General features: G+C 48.4%; 1 protein-coding gene across 1 annotated transcript; it reads right to left on the bottom strand.

The window, feature by feature from the left end:
* Positions 1 to 925: 925 nt before the first annotated feature.
* Positions 926 to 13,858, bottom strand: OAZ2 (ornithine decarboxylase antizyme 2). Its single transcript, XM_057722821.1, is given in 6 exon segments — positions 926 to 2,167; positions 2,401 to 2,486; positions 3,262 to 3,437; positions 4,689 to 4,769; positions 4,771 to 4,846; positions 13,650 to 13,858. Coding segments are annotated over 6 exon segments (570 nt in total). The 5' UTR covers positions 13,670 to 13,858; the 3' UTR covers positions 926 to 2,036.
* Between the last annotated feature and the right edge of the window lie 3,463 nt (positions 13,859 to 17,321).

A 17,321-nucleotide genomic window follows, 5' to 3' on the forward strand; every position in this document is an offset into this window, starting at 1 on the left:
TTTTCTTGCCGCACCCCACGGCATGTGGGATCAGACCCCTGACCAGGGATCAAACCCACGCCCCCTGCAGTGGAAACACAGATTCCTAACCACTGGACAACCAGGGAAGCCCCTAGGCCCAGACTTTCGGGGTGGAGATGCTGAACTCGTTTCTTTTCATGAATATTTTAGGTCTAAGATTAATGACTTGGTTCAGGGTGAAAACACAAGCGCCATACAAAACAATGTGAAAATGGGCCAAAAACTCAGAGAAAGTAAGGACAGCCACAGCTCAAAAGTAAGTAAATAGTTCTAAAGCCACAGAAGGTGGAAGAACATGCCCAGCACTTCATCTGGGGGGAAAAAATGAAGCAAAAGGAAAAAAAAATACTAGTAAACCCTTGAGAAATTAAAAAAAGAGAACATAGGTGAAGAGAATCCTAGCCCCCTCCAGCACCACTGAGAGCTTACCCATCAGGCTGGTGGTACAAGAGAAGGGCAGCCATGCCTTAGGGCACTGGGCTCCAAAAGGAGACAACTAGCTGCCCAGGAAGGTGTGCTCTGCTTCCTTCAGACGCCCCCAGGAATGGGAATGTCAGGCAGCTCCATGTGAAAGCCAAGACCCACTTTCAGGACCCAGCCTTCTACATAAAAAGAAAACCTAAGAGCTTGGATCCTGGTATATATAGCCTCTATTCTGGATGAAGCTCTGTGTACATACCTGTCTTTAGGGGGCTCCAGCATAATGTCCCAGACTCCTAGCAACCCCACATTTCCTGTTGTAATGTGGCCCCAGAGACCTCAGCCGTTCATCTGTCCTGATGCACACTGCTGCTTTTTTCCTGAGAGACAGGTATCACACCCTTGCTGGGTTGGGCTCTAGACTCAAAAGACAGCAGTAGAAGGAAGCTCGCCCTGGTACAGGAATAAAGGACAGACCAACCACAACTTTAAATCAGTTTATTGACACAATAACACAACACACTTGCCTCCCTGACACCCCCACCCCCCTCACCCAATCTAGATCTCTCCCCCTTCCTCCCCACTTAGAACAAGCTGTTCAGTGAAAACAGAAAAGGGCAGGCCACTTCACACCCTCGGTGCCACTTCTAAGCCCTGTGGAGCAGGGTCTCAGGCACTACTCAGAACCTGTTAGAGAGGGAGGGAGGCAGTTAGCACTAGACTCAGCCAGGCAGAGGCATCCAGTCCCTAAGAACACATTTCCCCACACCCCCAGGCCCTGAGTTGCTATTCCTCTTCCTCTCTGCTGTTTGTGACCCTAGGAAGGAGACACCTTGGGCCTGCAGCCAAGAGCTACAACTCCTGGCTGTAATCTGAGTTTGGCTAGTGTTTTTTAAGGCCCAGGCACCCCAAAAAAAGCCCTGGTGGTGGGAGTAAACTTCAATGCCCCTATTTTAAATGCACTGATAACATTAAACAGATTAAGCCAGCTTAACCAAATGCCAGTATAACACTAAGCTGTAAAGGAGGGGTCAGACCTGCTTTCTCCAGGCCAGACACAAATGCACAGAGAGAAGCCCAGGTGGAGTGTCAAAAAACAACTGAAGGACACTGCCCGGGGGCTGAAAAGCCTATAGTCCAGAGTCCCTGGGGCGACAGGAAGCAAGGAAAGAAAATACACAAGTCTTAAAAACCAAAAAAGAAAGCCCAACAGCAGGGGAACCTGAGCCTGACAGTGCTGTCCACCAGCCCTCCAGGCCTTGCCCCTGGACCCAGACAGCCCCTCCCCCTCTAGGCAATGTCCTCCCCTAGGCTAGATAGAGCACATCACACAGCGCAGTTTAAAAAGCTTCTAATGCCAATTCATAAACTTCTTCATTTACTATTGGTGATTACATGTGAATAATATGTTTATACTGTTCTTTATGGAAAACAATTTCAACGAGTCAACTCCGAGAACACAGTAGGCAACCCTCACCCAGAGCCCCTTCAGCTTCCTCCCCTAGACAGCAAGAAGCCCCCTCCTCTGTCCCAGGGCTGCCTAACTTCCCCTCTTCCCCCACTGTGGCTCTTGGGCAAAGCATCCTCTATGACCACTAGTCCTCATCGGACAAGTTCTGGTCCAGGGGGTAAACCATGAACATCACATCTGGTCGAGAGGGGACACAGGGATGGCCTGGACGCACAATCTCAAAGCCCAAGAAGCTGAAGGTCTTCAGGAGTGGAGCTGCAGAAAAGAAGAGTGAAAAAGGATTCTGGTAAGAAACAACAAGGGTAGACTCAAATCAAGGGAAAACCCAAAACAAAGATGGAGTAAATAAGCACTAGGCCTTTCCTAAACTTGGACACTCCCAATCCCATGACTTCCCAGGGTATGTATGTCATACCCCATCTCACTAGAAGCCCCCTTTTCCCTTCCCCAGCCTGGGCAATAGGTCTCAAGCTGCTCTGCCCCCTCACCTCTGTCTTCCCGGCCCTTCCTGAAGCAGATGAAGACGTAGTTCACTTTCATCTTCTCTTCAGCAAACTCTAGCAGTGCTAACAATCTACAAGAAGCAAAGAAAACAACTCAGGCCCAACTGCCACCCTCTAGACTTTTACGCCCCCCCCCCCCCCCCCCCCAGGCTTTTGTGAGGCTTATAGCCAGCACTGTAAATAGGGAAGCTTCAAGAAGGTTTCTATTTCAAGACCTCACTAGCCCTGAGTTCAGAAAAAAAATAACCCACAATCCCTAAGAAAAATGTTACTAAATTCTCTCTTCCTGGAATAGGGGTTCTGAAATTAACACTAACCAGCTTAACTAATGCAGTTCATAAGAAAGTATGGGACCTACAAAAAGAACCCAGTTTCTCAGGGGTCCTCCAGAGTTGCCAGATTTGATGATGGCCACCTGCTGCTGAGAGGGACTCTGGGCCCTAACACCACCTAAAAGGATTTCCTCAAGAGGCTGGAGCCACTCAGGAGAACTCCGTCCTCGGACTGTTTCTTCCACAGCTGGGTGCTTGGAAGGCCTTGCCCAATCCAATGAAATCCCACTGTATCTCTGAGCTCCTGGCCTTTTGAACTACACCATTACACGATGGCTCAAGGGGAATTTAATGTCCACTGGGGTGGTTAAATGACAGGAATTTGGTTAATGTGATAAGGATCTGCTTTCATTATAACAGGCCTGTTTCACTGGCTAAAACTAACCTGTTACAAAATGGTATCTGCTTGGGCAGCTGAGAGCCAGGGGAGACGACTAGCCATCTGTTGTCTCCGGTAAGCACACGCCCTTCTCTAGAGCAGCCTTCCTGCCCTTCCCCAGCACCTGCTCCTTACCCTTCTTTGCTCCCATCAGCTAATGATCCATCTGGGATTTCTACAAACAGGCTCTGGCTGGACAGGACTGCATCCCAGGAAGAGACCTTCACCTCGGTGACCTCATACCGGAAGTGGACGATGTGAGGTTTTCCATCGTTCACAGGGAGGTCCTGGGTCACAGTGAGCTTCTCGTCCTGGGAGGAGATCAGGTTCAGAGGACCAGGTCACTACTGCTTCTGGCCACATCAGAGGCTCCGTAACCTAGGTGGTGCTAGGAGTCCTCTTGGGCCAACCTCAGGGTAGCGCGGGATAGAGGGCACACTGAGAACGCAGAGCAGCACGCGGGCTAAATGGAGCCATCACTCATCGGGCACTGAGGCCAGTGGGTGTCGGCTAAAAGCCAGCAAGATGGGAAGCGAATATTTACCAAGAATCCACTAGATGCCAAGTCCTGTACAAGGTACTTTCCCATTTTTCAATCACCACCACAAGGACTTGAAGTAGGCATCAGTATCCCCACTTCAAACATAAGATACCAGGGGCCCAGAACAATTAAGCAGCTGACCCAAGGCTCCACAGTGACAAAATGGCAAAGTTGAGATTCAAATCAGTCTCCCTGAATAAAAGCCCATGCTTATCCCCCCTAGAAGGGAAGTTCTTTCCCTTCCTTCTCTGAAAGAGAAACATTAGAAACAAATGAGGATGTTCATGAGGGCTCAGCTGGGGCACAGGTCAACCCAGGCCGGCTTCCAGGTGACTGCAGAGTCCATGTCTCCCCTGCCCGTCTCAGGAGACCAGGACTCAGCTGCCCTGCTACCCTTCAAAGCCAGTCTCAGAAAGAAGCTATACCAACTTCTGGCCTCACAAGAGATTAAAAGGCAGCAAAAGGCTAGCTGCCCCAGCCCAGATCACTCACAGGACAGACTCCCAGGGTTCTCTATATCTCCTGGGCTGTGCCCTGTGCTGCCAGGGTGATGGATGACTGAGATGCAAGGCTCCCTCTCCTTACCACCCACCCCCAGTACTGCCCCACCTCCGGCCCAGACTGGTAAGGGACAGAAGTCAGAATGCCTAAGAGTCGAGGACAATGGGAAAACAACTCCTGACCCTTGGTATGTCTCAAGAAAAAGTGAGGAGTAGCACCAGCAAGAGCTCCTGCATTCCTCCACTCACTGCTCCCCCTCCCACTCAGGACCCAGAACCAGCACTAAAGTGCTGACCTAAGCTGAGAGGATGGCAAGGTGTGTGCTTGGTGCTTGAAATCCTCCTGGTACTCCCCCCAAAGGCCTCACAGCAGCCTCAGTTGAAAGAGTCCTCCCCAATCCGCCCACTGGCCTGGCCTAAGACTCGGAAGACTAAGGAAAGAGATCCCTGCCCTTAAGCAGATGCTCAGCAGTGTCTGAGAAGGCACAGCTCCAAGCCTCCCACCCCACAGTCCTCCTTACCTTATATATTAGAGCTGAGAGAGAAGGATCCCTGCCGCCCCCTCGCCCACCGGGGATCTTCGACAGTGGGTGAGGGGCATCAGGAGCACCACAGAGGCCCCGGAACAATGTGCCTGCAGCACTGGAGCTGGGGACAGTTACTCAAAGGCAAAATACTACTGCAAGAGAGAAAAAAAGCCAGACAGTAAACACAAGGCATCCTGCCCCACCCGGCCTTGGCTCTCCCTAAACAAGTGCTCTCTCAACAACTGCCCCAATCCTTCCGGCTACAGCTCTCAGAACTACTTCTCTCTTAAAGGGCAGGAACCCACTGTCCTACAGAGGCACAGAGTCCCAGAAGGGCTCAGGGTTGAGCTGGCTATGTCTGACAAAAGGAGCCCCTGTCAAACATCAAACAAATCTCTGTGGCACCAACAGACCTTGGGAGGAACCAGATGCTGGCTTGCCTGCTAGGCCTAGAGCCCCAGACCCTCACCAGCCCCTTTCCTTACCCTAATAGTGTCTCAACAACCTATGTGGCAGAATCACAAAGCCTACACAATCACTTCAGGCTGGAGAGGCAATATGGGCCTCAGGAAGTCACATGCGCTGGATACCATGTCTCTGAGGAACTCCCGGGGCCACTTTTCCAATGATGGCCTCCCCAATCTGAACAATGGAGCTAAACAAGAAATCACTTAACCCAAATTCCTCTAGGGTCAAGCACTGAATCAAATCCAGGGATTTGGCTCCTGGGAAGGAGGTGCACTATAGTACAGAGTATTATAGTATCTGAGTTAGTCCCTGGTGTGCCACCAAACACAGGGCTGCCCTTCCTTTGCTTTACTCTGACCTGGGCGTGGGAGTTCAGGTAATACTGATGTGGTCAGAATGGACACTCAAGCCTGTATATATTGAGGGCGTGGCGGCTGCTAGAAGGAGGCATGCATGCTGGGACCTGAATAAGGAAGCCAATTATCAGACGGATCACAGAGGGTGAAAGGCTCCTAAAGGAGCTCCCTGTCACCTTCAGGCCACCATGATTTTTCAGCTGGACCCAACAGGGCTCCAAATCTATTCCATTGCCTTCTTTGAATCCAATTAACTGGCTCTTTAGGCTGAGATGTAGCTCACTCCACAGGCGAAGGGCAAGCAAAGCAAGGAAAGAGGAAAACTGTGAATTTACCACCATGACTCAGCAACAAGGCCTGGCCCCAGCACACCTGCCTCAGGGCAGCTGGATCGCAGTGGGTAACATATATGGGAGGGTGCTGGAGCCAGCTCACCCAATTGTGCACAGCTCTTCCCAACTATAGCTGTGTTTAGTGACAACATGTTGGTAGCTTGAATCAACTATAGGGGGAATGTTTAAACCACAGAAATCAGCAAATGCGATAAATCAAGACCTTTCTTCCCTGAAAACCCTTTGTAAAATGTTGAGAGGCACCATTCTGCACATTGTCCTTTCCTTTAGGTAACATGGCGTGCCACATTTGGATTCTTCACTTAGGCTCAGAGCGACAGAGCTAAACTCACACCTAACATGCAATAGTACAATAACCAGAGGCACAGCTCACTGAGACCCTCAGTACTAAGAGACCTGTACGAGCATTCTAGCTGACACCGGAAGTCCAAACCTATCACTGCTCTAGCTCAGTTCCTCTGTTCTCTCAAGGATTTCAACAAGGGGCCTGAAATTACACTTGGAAAATTCACTGGGAGATGGAATTCCCAGGGCAGTGTCAGTGGGCCCAGAGAGGCACCAACACCTGGGGATTAACCACATGCACCACCTTGTGCCTCCTCTGGAGAGCCTCAGGGCATCCGCAGAAGGGGCATGACAGAGGACTGTGCTACTGACTGTTTTCAAGAACAGGACTTATTTTCTACTGGGGACAGTGAGTTGTTAAAATTTGCCCCCTTCCAGAGTGTTAAAGGACAGAATAATAGTGCATCCAGGCCAGAAAAAAAAAAAAGGAAGACAAAGGTGGGAGTTTCCCCAAGCAAAGGCACCCCCCCCCCCCCACAGGGGACAGTTCCCTTCCCATTCCCTAGTGACCACCTTCAGGCCTCTGATGAGGTTCATGCAGGAGCACCAGGAAGACTGGGCCTCTGGAGAAAGCTAGCTTGCTTGTATTGGTCAATGGAGCTACCCAAGGACTGGGCAAACCTCTGGGGTAGACAGATAATATGTAGTCTTGTATACCAGGAGAGCTGCATGGGTTCACAAAACCACCAGATCACCAAGGCCCTAACAGTTCTAAAATTCTGGTGCCAACTTACTTCCAGAGAAATTATTCCTCAATGGTCTCCAGATGGGAGAGCTACATTCAACCCCTGACCTGCATTCTAACCACCATCTTGATCCTGAACTAATTTTCACTTGCAAATAGCAGAAACAATGGGCCCAACTCACTGAAAAGATCAGCATAAGGTGGGTTTTCTTTTTTTTCTTTTCTCTTTTTGATCTAGAATCCCCTTTGTCTTCCTAGAAATAATCCCTAGGGCCTGCCCTGCATCCAGCACTAACCTATGAGATCGTGATATTTCTGATGTCATGATCTCGTTCTTCCTTCAAATAAAAAGCAAGAAGTCTATTCCATGGTAACAAATCATTTACTTTCCCACTCACACAAGAATCCTGGAAACTTTCCTCTCCCACGAAGTCTGTACAGAAAGCGTGGGTGTGGGTGTGTGTGGAAGGTGGAAGGGTGTTTCAGGTCCCCACCCTGGGATCCAGTTCCAGTTCCTTAAGACAAACAGCTGGTGTTTGGGATAAGCTTAGTAGATAGTAGATCACAATCAATAGTTACTTTAATCATCCACCATAATTAATCTGTTTTTAGTTACTTGGTCTGTGAATGGCAAATTGCTCTCTTTCAAAACACCCTGTCATTTCTGACATGAAAAGGGAAGGGATGTGGGTACATATGCAGTGGTTAAAGTAATTCAGGGGCATAAAATTACCCAGCAATGGCCTTCTCGTATCAGCTTTAGTGTTCAAAATGCTATTGTGGCAAAATATGCCACCAACGTTAACAGGAATAGTGAATCCTGGAGGAACTTAGGCACAAGAGAAGATGGCTTTTAAACACAAGTCTCCTTGTCACAAGATTCAAGTCAGGTTAGGTTTCATATTCAGTTCCGTCATGTTTCTACTGGCTCCAATGCCCAGCTTTTTCCATTCCTTCCTCATATCCTGCTCACTCCACTGGGGGGCAGGCATGGTTTAATCTCTACCACCAAAGGATGATTTAAGAAGCTCAGTCTAGAAGCTGAAAAGATCAGGCTGATTGAGGAGAATCAAATGTATTAGACTGAACTCAAACATCCAGCTGGGCTGGTCCTGCTTTTGCAGAAAAAGAAAAAAAAAATACCACGCTGGAAATGAGGGTGTCAGATATCCAAGTCCATTCCGATGGGAGATATGAGCTGATCTGTTAGTGCCTTTTATTTTCTCAGTTGTTATCAGACATGCCCTTGGAAACACTCCTCAGGATGCATATGAATGCTACCAACTTATCACATCCTGCTGCCTCTAATTTAAAGCGTTCTGTGAAACTGCTGTCTGAAATGTCCTTAGCAGGTTATAATTTCACACGCTGGCTGCAGACAGGCAGCATATGCCGCAGATGTATTCCTGGGGAACGCTGCTGGTAAATCAAATTTTTATATTCAAATCCTATTTTAAATCTCTAGGGTGCTTACTATTTAAAGGAAGTAACCTAAAATCTCTTGAGAAAATAAAAGATCTCCTGTTAAAGAATCACTTCCAGTTGACTTTGTGTCAGTTTTGATTTTTATATTTAGTTTGCTCAAAGCAGAGTACAGCCTACTACACAGAGCAGAGATTTAATATAAAAGAAATTTTGTGGCTAACTTCCATTCAGCTACATTCAACCAATACTTGAATTCTCCTTGATATACTTTTGATCATGTTTCACTTGAATCAGTGGCCTGAGCTTGTTCAAGTCTACACACTTTCTCTCTGGTTTCCATTACCTGTTAGAGGAGGGTCGGATAGCTTTGGTATTACCTACCTTGTGGTATCAAGTGAAAAGACAAATACCACATTCCCAAGGATTCTACATTCATTCCCCCCTTTCAACATCTTCTGACCCATTCCTGTCTCAGCCCTGCCTCACACAACACTCTCTAGGGTGCCCTGACTTCCCTCACACAGGCTCTTTTACTCTGAGACCAGGAAGGTCTCTGATGACTAATCCCTACGCAGCAAACAGGCACCAATCCAGGGCTGCCATCACACTTAGCTAAAAAGAAATAGGAAGAAAGGTGGGAGGTGAATGGCCACCTCCAGTCTAGCGTGAGCATACAGGCTGATCTCCAGCTGCCAATTCGCTTTCCATATGAGAAAGGGGCCTTGGTCAGATGCCAGGCATAAGTCATTTCACTAGGGCTGTTCTGTGTGCCAAAGGGAGTCTACTTGCTAAGCACAATTATAAAATTACGATTATAAAATTATAAAATGACATCACCACTCTGAATCACAGACTGAAAGCAAAACTGGCTTTGGTTGATTTTCCCCAAGAAACAACTTATGGTGGCAGCTAGAATATCTGTGCCTCTGAGATTTGCTCATCTTGTTACACAGCTGATACTGATAGATCTTCAGCCAAAGGTAGGCACAACCACATATGCTGTCAGAGGTGGGTAAACAGCTAGGTGATCATGCTTTAAAATAGGACCTTAATTTTACATTTCAAGTACCTCAACCTAGTTTGTATAAGAAGCTCATCACCCAGTTCCAGCCTCTCTTTCCAGGGCAGAATTACTTCATTGTTTATACAATATCAAAGGCCTAGGAAATTTTCTTAAGGCTTATCTTATACAAAGCATTTTACTTTGCAGCTGCTAACCAGAAACTACCTGTTTTGTTCACTTCAAGTAACAAAATTCTTGCTCACCTACTTGGCTATTTCTGGTCTATGGATATCAATCAGGCTGCAGAGCCTTCCAAATCATGGCACCGACTTGAATCAACACTGTGTACTGTTTCAAAAACGGATGAATTACTCATTTTTTTCCCCTAGAAATACACATAAGTAACATCCCTCTACCCTACTCTTCAGTCCCCCTTTTTTTACATTTCTAAGCTGCTTTGGGGCTAAATTTGGATTTCTTGGCAGTGAGGAATTACTATTATTAGCTCACACAGCTTTCTAAAGCATATCCCCAATTTGGGGGGGATTCCTGACTATGCTAGGAGTATCTCTCTCTGTGGGATGACCCTGAAGGCACATTAAAGGAAAACTTGTTCTCCCTACCACTCCACACCCAACAAGGCATACTGCCAATAAATAAGGAATACCAAAACCAAATTCTTAGGGGGAGAGACAGAAATCCCATTACCCAGGGAACCATTCAGTGAAGATGCTCAGGGTAGCTATGATGTGCCTGTGTACCCTGGCTGCCCTCCCCCCACCCCAAGGAAAACCACCTGTGGAACCAAATGCTTCTCCTCAAAGCCCATCAGACACAGACTGATTATAACAAGGATATCAAGCCAGGGCAAGCTCTTCTCCACATACTGTACTGTCACAAGGTACTCAACAAGCCCTAAACAGAGACTATCTTCCTGACCCTACAAATCCAGGGAGAGAAAAGTCATGAAGCTTGATTTACTTGAATTTAAACCTGTTGTTCAAAAATCATAATAAAAGTTCTTGTACTTGTGTCTTCTTCCCTCCCCTGTCATCAGGAATTTTGACATTTTGGAGGTACTCATCAGAACAAAACTAGAAAGGAAGAGTCCTGTTTTCAAAACATACTGCAGACTCCTCTGCAACTATTTCTTCCAGGAAACTAAGCCTCCACCTCTTGAATATTTCACTGGAGCCAGGGAAGCTGGAAAGCCCATCCCCCATCCAATGGGCCCTAAACTCCCAGCCAGCTCACCCCTCAGTGGATACAAAACATCAAGAATACTGACTGGGAAGAACATCCGGCTCTTATTCAAAATAGGGCTCTGCCAGGATTCCTTTTAGAAAAAGTTAGGGGCAGGCCAGAGGAGGCTGGGAAACACACTATGCAAACAGCATTGCCATAACTCAAAGAAACCAGACACCTTGCACACACCACCCTACCCCCAGGCCAAAGCGGAGGAGCCTGATCCAAGGCCTTGCTCCTGCCCAGGCCCTGGCAGGCCAGCTGGCTCCTCCCTCCACCTGCCTTTCACACAGCCAAGCCCCTAAAATTACCAACACACTAAGCAAGGGCTCTGGAGACAAGCAAGCCTGTTTTGCCACTTAGGAATCTGGAAGGAATCTTCAAAGATAAGCAAACCCAACTCTCTCGTTTTTACATCTAAGGACACTGGCAAGGCCAGAACTTGAAGGCTCTCACCCTCACAGTTGATGAAAAGACCCTTACTTGTTGGTCCCAAGTGCTCAACTCTCAGGGCTCAGCCTGCAAAGGACTTAGCACCTAGACCAGTCTGGAGGAGTCCACACCACTTTCCAAACCCCACTGCAGAGACAAAAACATAAGACTAGAAAAGAATAAATCCATCTCACAGTGCCCTGGGATTTTCTGTAGGTTCCTCTGCTTCCTCACCCCTGCACTTCATCCTGCCCTCTCATACCTGCGCTCCAACCTCAGCACACACAGCCTTCTTTACCACAAGTAACTCCTTTTGCATCCACCTCCACTTCCTCAGCTCCAGAGGGGCTGGTTTAGAGAAGATGAAATAAGAGGGGACTGCAAAGGGGGATGGACATGAGAGTTGTGGAGAAGGAAAATAGAGCAGCAGAATGGGACTGTAGGTAAAGAGGACTTGGGAGGCAGGGGTAATGGGTCAATTAGGACCATTAACAAACCAGGAAGTGAGGAGTGAATTTTCTTTCTGAATGTAAGGAAGAAATGGAGGTGTGGGAGCTTGATAAGAGTGTAAGAATTAAGCGAAGAAAGTGGCTAACAGCTGAGAACTGAATAACTTGAGGTAGGAGAATTGAAGAGGCTGTTGAAGGTATCCTGGGTATTTCTAGATAGTTCCCGGGAAAGACTAAGAAATTGCTGAAGACAACACCCTGTTCCGCAAAGAAAGTGCTGAACCCACTAAAGAAAAATGATGGGAAGGGTCTTTTGGGAGGAAGGGAAGGTAGGCAGTGTTTCTCAACCCTCGTTGCCCATTAAAGAGAGCTTCAGAAATATATACTTCAGAAATAAAAAATATATACCAGGCCCTACCCTAGGCTAATTACACCAGATCTTTGAAGGGGGGCCCAGGTGACTGATTTTTCACATGTGCACCTAGGGTTGAGAAACACTGAGATACAAGAAAAGCTGAAAACTCTGCTGGAATATTTAAGGATAGTGCTGCTAGAGGAATGCGAATTGGCAAGTTAGAGACCATTTTTGTGAGAAGGGAGCCCAAGTTTGAGAGGAACCTTGAGTGGCAGTTAGAGCTCTGTGTGAAGAAAAGCAATTAAATGGAAGGCTATGTTTGTAAGAGGAACTAAAATCCAGTTTGGGATAGGCCATGGCACAATTTAAGGAGGATCTGCAGGGAATGGATCTGCTTGCAAAACAATGTGGCCCAAGTAAGAGGCAGAGGCCATAAGGCCAAATCTGGAGACAAAGGGTCTGCTGTGGGGAACTAATGAGCTTCAGACTTATTTTGGAGGGGGCAGCAACAAGTCTCAGCAAACAATGAGGAAGAGAATTAGAACCCAAACTGTAAATAAAAGCCATTCTGATGTATAAGCAGCAACTGGGGTTAAAAATTGTGGGTAATCAAGAAATTAGGAAACAGCTTCACAGAAGAGTTTGGAGCAGAAATATGGGATATGCTGGAGGAAGAGATGCATGACAAGCGCTGTCTTGAAGAAAAATAGGAAAGGTAGAGAGAGGAAAACAATAATGAATCCTGCCTAGTTTGGAGAGGGGGAAGTAAATAAGAAGCAAGTTTAGAAAACTACTGGTACTTGGTTTCAGAAAGATGTGCAGCTTTTCTCTCCAAATAATGGGGGAAAGCTGGGGTCAGGTTTTAAGGGAGGAAACTTGCAAAGGCCCAGTGAGCAGAGTATGGGGACTAATTTGAAAGCACTGGAGGTACAGGGAAAGAGGGCAGGTCTTCAACAACAGCAGAGTGGGCTGAGTTCTGTGATCTAATATTCTAGAGATGAGGTTCGGTTAAGATGGGGGGACTAAGAGTATAGATGAGAGAAAGTGTTTAAAAGGATAGGAGTGCTCAGAAGAGTGCTGGGGGGATCATTAAAGGAACAGGATGCAGGACAGGAGTCAAGCCCAAAGTGTTTAAGAAATAAAAAGCATGATACTGGGAGACCAAGAAAATGGAGCCTAATTGAGAAAGGGGTGCTGAGGGAGGACAGGAGGGAAAAGATGAAGCTGGACTGAGGGCCAAGGGGCGGACTGAGCATCACTGCAAAGACTATTAGGCCCGGGGGAGGGGGCAAGGGTGACAGGTGGGGGTAATGGGTCCAGTTGAGAACTGAAGGACGCAGCCTGACTGGGGGCGGGCGGGGGGCAGTGATAAAAGAAGCGTCTGGTTGGAAGGTGCAGTTTAAATTAGGGGAGGGATTCAGAGGGAAGAATTAAGTGACTTAAAAGAGGAGAAAGAAAGATTTGGAGAAGACACGAAACAATTTGGAAAATCTGAGTGAGAAAGAAAGCACAATTTAGGGAATGGGACACCGTTCCGCGAGGGTGAAGGGAAATGGGGACTGCACTGGAAGGCTGGCTCCCAGTCCGTGGGGGCTTTGCCGGGCTTTACGCCCGGATGAGGGGGATGGGCCGGGCTGGACGGAGGGGGACTAAAGGACGGAAGGAGGCCCAGTTGCGGGGCTGGGGCTCGGACTGGGGTGGCTGAAGTAGGGAAGGGACCCAGTGGAGGCCGGATGGGGCCCCGTAGGAGGGGCGAGAACCGGCTGGGTGGTGGGGGAGGAGGCCCTCTGGAGCGGACGAGGGGAGGATGGGGGCGGGGAGCCTAGACCGGGCCGTTACCTGTCCTGGGTGTTTATCATCCTCGGCGGCTCTGCTCAGGGTGGGAGGAGGCGGCGCAGGGAGTGGGTAGGTGGATGAGTGGGTGGGTGTGGGGTCGCGCGCGCGGGGCCGATCTCTGCGGGCTAAGTCCCTGTCAGGCCGCGGGCCCAGAGCCCTCCTCCTGCCTCAGCGAGCGCCTGCCTCCAACTGACCCTCCCGGGCCGCCGCCGACGCCGCCGCAACCGCCCCGCCCCCGAGTGCCTTATCTGCATAGCCCCACCCCAGCGCCGCGCGGTGTCCTGGGAAACTGGGGCCCACAACAAAGGGCAAAGCATTGCCCCGCCTCCGCGCAGGCGCACCAGGGCCGGGAGGGGCGGAGGGTAGGAGGGGGCTGGGGGGAGGGGACTGGGCCGGGGGAGGGGACTGGGCCGGGGGAGGGGCGGGGGAGGGGCTGGGCGGGGGAGGGGCGGGGGAGGGGCTGGGAGGGGCTGGGAGGGGCTGGGAGGGGCTGGGCGGGGGGGCGGGGGGAGGGGGCTGGTCGGGGGTCCAGATGAAAAGCAGCGTGTGGGGGTGATCGTAGCCCTGGCTGTGTCCTGGCCGTGGCGGTAGCCTAGCGGCCAGAGCGATGCATTGAATTTCGAATAGCGTTTACTGAGCATTCACTTACAGTCCTGATCTCTAACCCTTGTTTGCATGGGGCCGAGCAGGGCTGTGTCATTTGTAGGCCCAGGGAGGTTATTTTATTAATAAACAAAATCGGAAATCTAGGAATACTACACACATATTAGCGCCGTTCGAGATTAAGTCCAGGCCCACATATCTCAGTTACCTCAGCTCATCTACAGATCAATAACCTCAGCTGTCCGCTGAGATCAACAATCTCTGCACCTTACAGACATATCTCAGGGCAACGGTCAAGGCGTGACACTGGTTGGGGTTATCTGAAGCCACATGGCTGTAAGTCAGGATCACAGCCACCTGACAGCAGTGGTGGAAGGCATCAACACTGGCTTGTTTACAGGCGCTTCAGATCACAATCACGGAAGGTTACTAGTTAACAGTCACTACCCCTGCTGGTTCTTATCACAGATCAGTGGTGCACAGACCCCTCAGATCACAAGCACTTCAGCACAATCATCAGAGCTTCTGACTCAGTTCATAGTCAACCCAGACTACAAACAAGAAGGGTCACATTATCGCAAATCACAATGGGTAGCCGTCACCTCAAATCCCATTCACTCATTTATTCAACAAATAATTACTAAGCAGCTACTTACGCTGTGCTCCAGGCATGTGCTAAAGTCCAGGAATACTCAATCATCACCTAGGTGAAGTTCCTGCCTTGGATGTCACAATCTGATCAGAGGGAGGGACACAGACAGGCCATCATAATATGAGGTAAGTGCTCAATCTGAGGGAGGCCACAGAGAAAGTAACTAGGGAATTAGAGATGGCTTCAAAGAAAGGATGGTCACAATCACTCCAGATCAAAGGTCACTATGACCCCGTCGATAATAACCCCAAGTCACAAATGTCCCACGTTAGAGCCGTCCAGGGCGCTATAACTCTGTTTCACAAGCATCATGTTTAAGGTTTTAGATGATGGGAGTTCAGGGGTGGAAGAAAGGTTTTTTTCAGCAAAAGCTGAAATGGTAAATGATACCAGAACTGCCCAGGTTATCACTAGGTATTAAGCACGACTCATCCCATACTCTGATACTGTGGCTCACTTTAGATCCTCTACTTTGTCTCCATGACTATGCCTACCTGCTTTTCCAAGTTCAAGCAAGGTATGTTGTGACCTTAGTGCATAGCAGAATTGAACCATTAAACCCACCCCTGACCTACCCCCATCTCATAGTCCCAGAGACCTGGGCAATCCTCCTGCTCCCCAAAGGGAGCTGGGGTGGTTCACTTCTGCCAGCCCTGGATAAGTAACCCCTTGGCCTAAAGGATAGTTTTTGACCAACCGGCAGGTATTAACTCGCTATGTCAATAATAGCCACCCTTTATTGAGCGTCATGCTAAAGCGCTCATCTTACAGCAGCTCCCCACTCCTGTTTTACAGATGAAATGAACTGAACCTCAGGGAGATTCTGCCAACTAATATTTTTGAGGGCCTATGTATACCAGGCAAGTTAATGTACTTGCTCTAAGTCAAAGCTAGGAGGTGGCAGAGTTAGAATTTGGACCCAGAGTTGCCCGATTCTGTGCTTTGTCTGTATTCACGTGGTGGAGGAATGAGAAGGGGTCTCTCACAACTTGCTGCTTGAAGGAGTGGCTACCCTGATGGCTGCCTGACCAGCACGTGAAAAATTCACAAAAGTGGGGAGCCACCTTCCTCTAATCTGTACTGTCCAATATGTCAACCACTAGCCACATGTGGCTATTTGAACTGAAATGAATTAAAATGAAATAAAGTTAAAAATTCACTTCCTCAGTCCCATTAGCCACATTTCACGTGCTTCACAGCCACATATGGCTAGCACTTACAGATTTTCCATCCACACAGAAACTTCCAGAGAGTGCTGTATCCCATCATTTCCCTATCCATATTTACCTCAGTCATCACCACAGGTTCCAGCTCCCTCTCATCCATTATCACCTCCAACCTTGTCCTCACACTGGCTCCCAGCTTCCTGTCCCCAGCCATACCTTTCCCCCGTGCCCTCTACAACCTGTGATCAGCAATTCTTCCACGTCAGCTTTTCTCAGGATGCTGCCTTCACCTCCTCGTTTTACCTGAAACCTGGCTCTCCCCTGAAGACACTGCTTCTTTAGCAGCCCTCTTAGGTGAATGCTATCTTCATCTCAGTCTTGTGTACCTCAGGGTCAGGAAGTGAGCAAGTCTATTCCTCTTCCACCACCAATGCCATTTCTAAACCCCTCCCTCCTACAGTGCTTCCCCTCCCTCCTATAAAACCCCTGTTCCTTGGAAGCTTCACCATCTGGACATACCATTTTGGTTGATGTCATCAATTACCCTCCCGGTCGATGCCTCTCATTTAGCTCTTGGCTCGCTGCCTCTCTCTCCACCCTCAATTTTGTTATATTTGGTGAGCTAAATACCTGTGTGATGGCTTCTCCAACATCCTGACCTCCTCATCCCCAGCGCTATTTCCCACACTCCACAGCAGCTGCCCACTCCTGCAGTCACACCCTCAACTTGTTCACCAAAAACCATACCACTTCCAATACACAGACTTTCCGACCACTACTTTTTCCTTAATCAAGCCTTCCTCAACAATTCATGAGGGACTTCCCTGGTGGTCTGTGGCAACTAAGCCTGTGCACTCTGGAGCCCATGTGCCACTACTAGAGAGAAGCTCGCATGCTGCAATGAAGAGCCTGCACACCTCAGCAAAGATCCCATGTGCCGCAACTAAGACCCAAGGCAGCCAAATAAATTAATTAAAAAATAAATAAAATAAAATCCACTGGTCCATTTAAAAAATAATAGTGTATGTGGACGCACCTAGCCTAGTGTACAGATGTTCCATAAATGTAAATTCAGTCCCACTTCTCTCTGTATAAAAATCTCTTCAGAAAAGATCTGATAAAAACTAATTTATAATGATAAAATTCATGAGTGCTTACTGATGCTCAAACGGAAAGAGAAAGAGACAGAAAGAAATTAAAGGATGAAAAACCCATCATTGACCACCTTAGAGAATTCAAAGGAACCAACTCATT

This window comes from Hippopotamus amphibius, chromosome 2, assembly GCF_030028045.1.
Source record: "Hippopotamus amphibius kiboko isolate mHipAmp2 chromosome 2, mHipAmp2.hap2, whole genome shotgun sequence".
In the NCBI taxonomy this organism is placed as follows: domain Eukaryota; kingdom Metazoa; phylum Chordata; class Mammalia; order Artiodactyla; family Hippopotamidae; genus Hippopotamus; species Hippopotamus amphibius.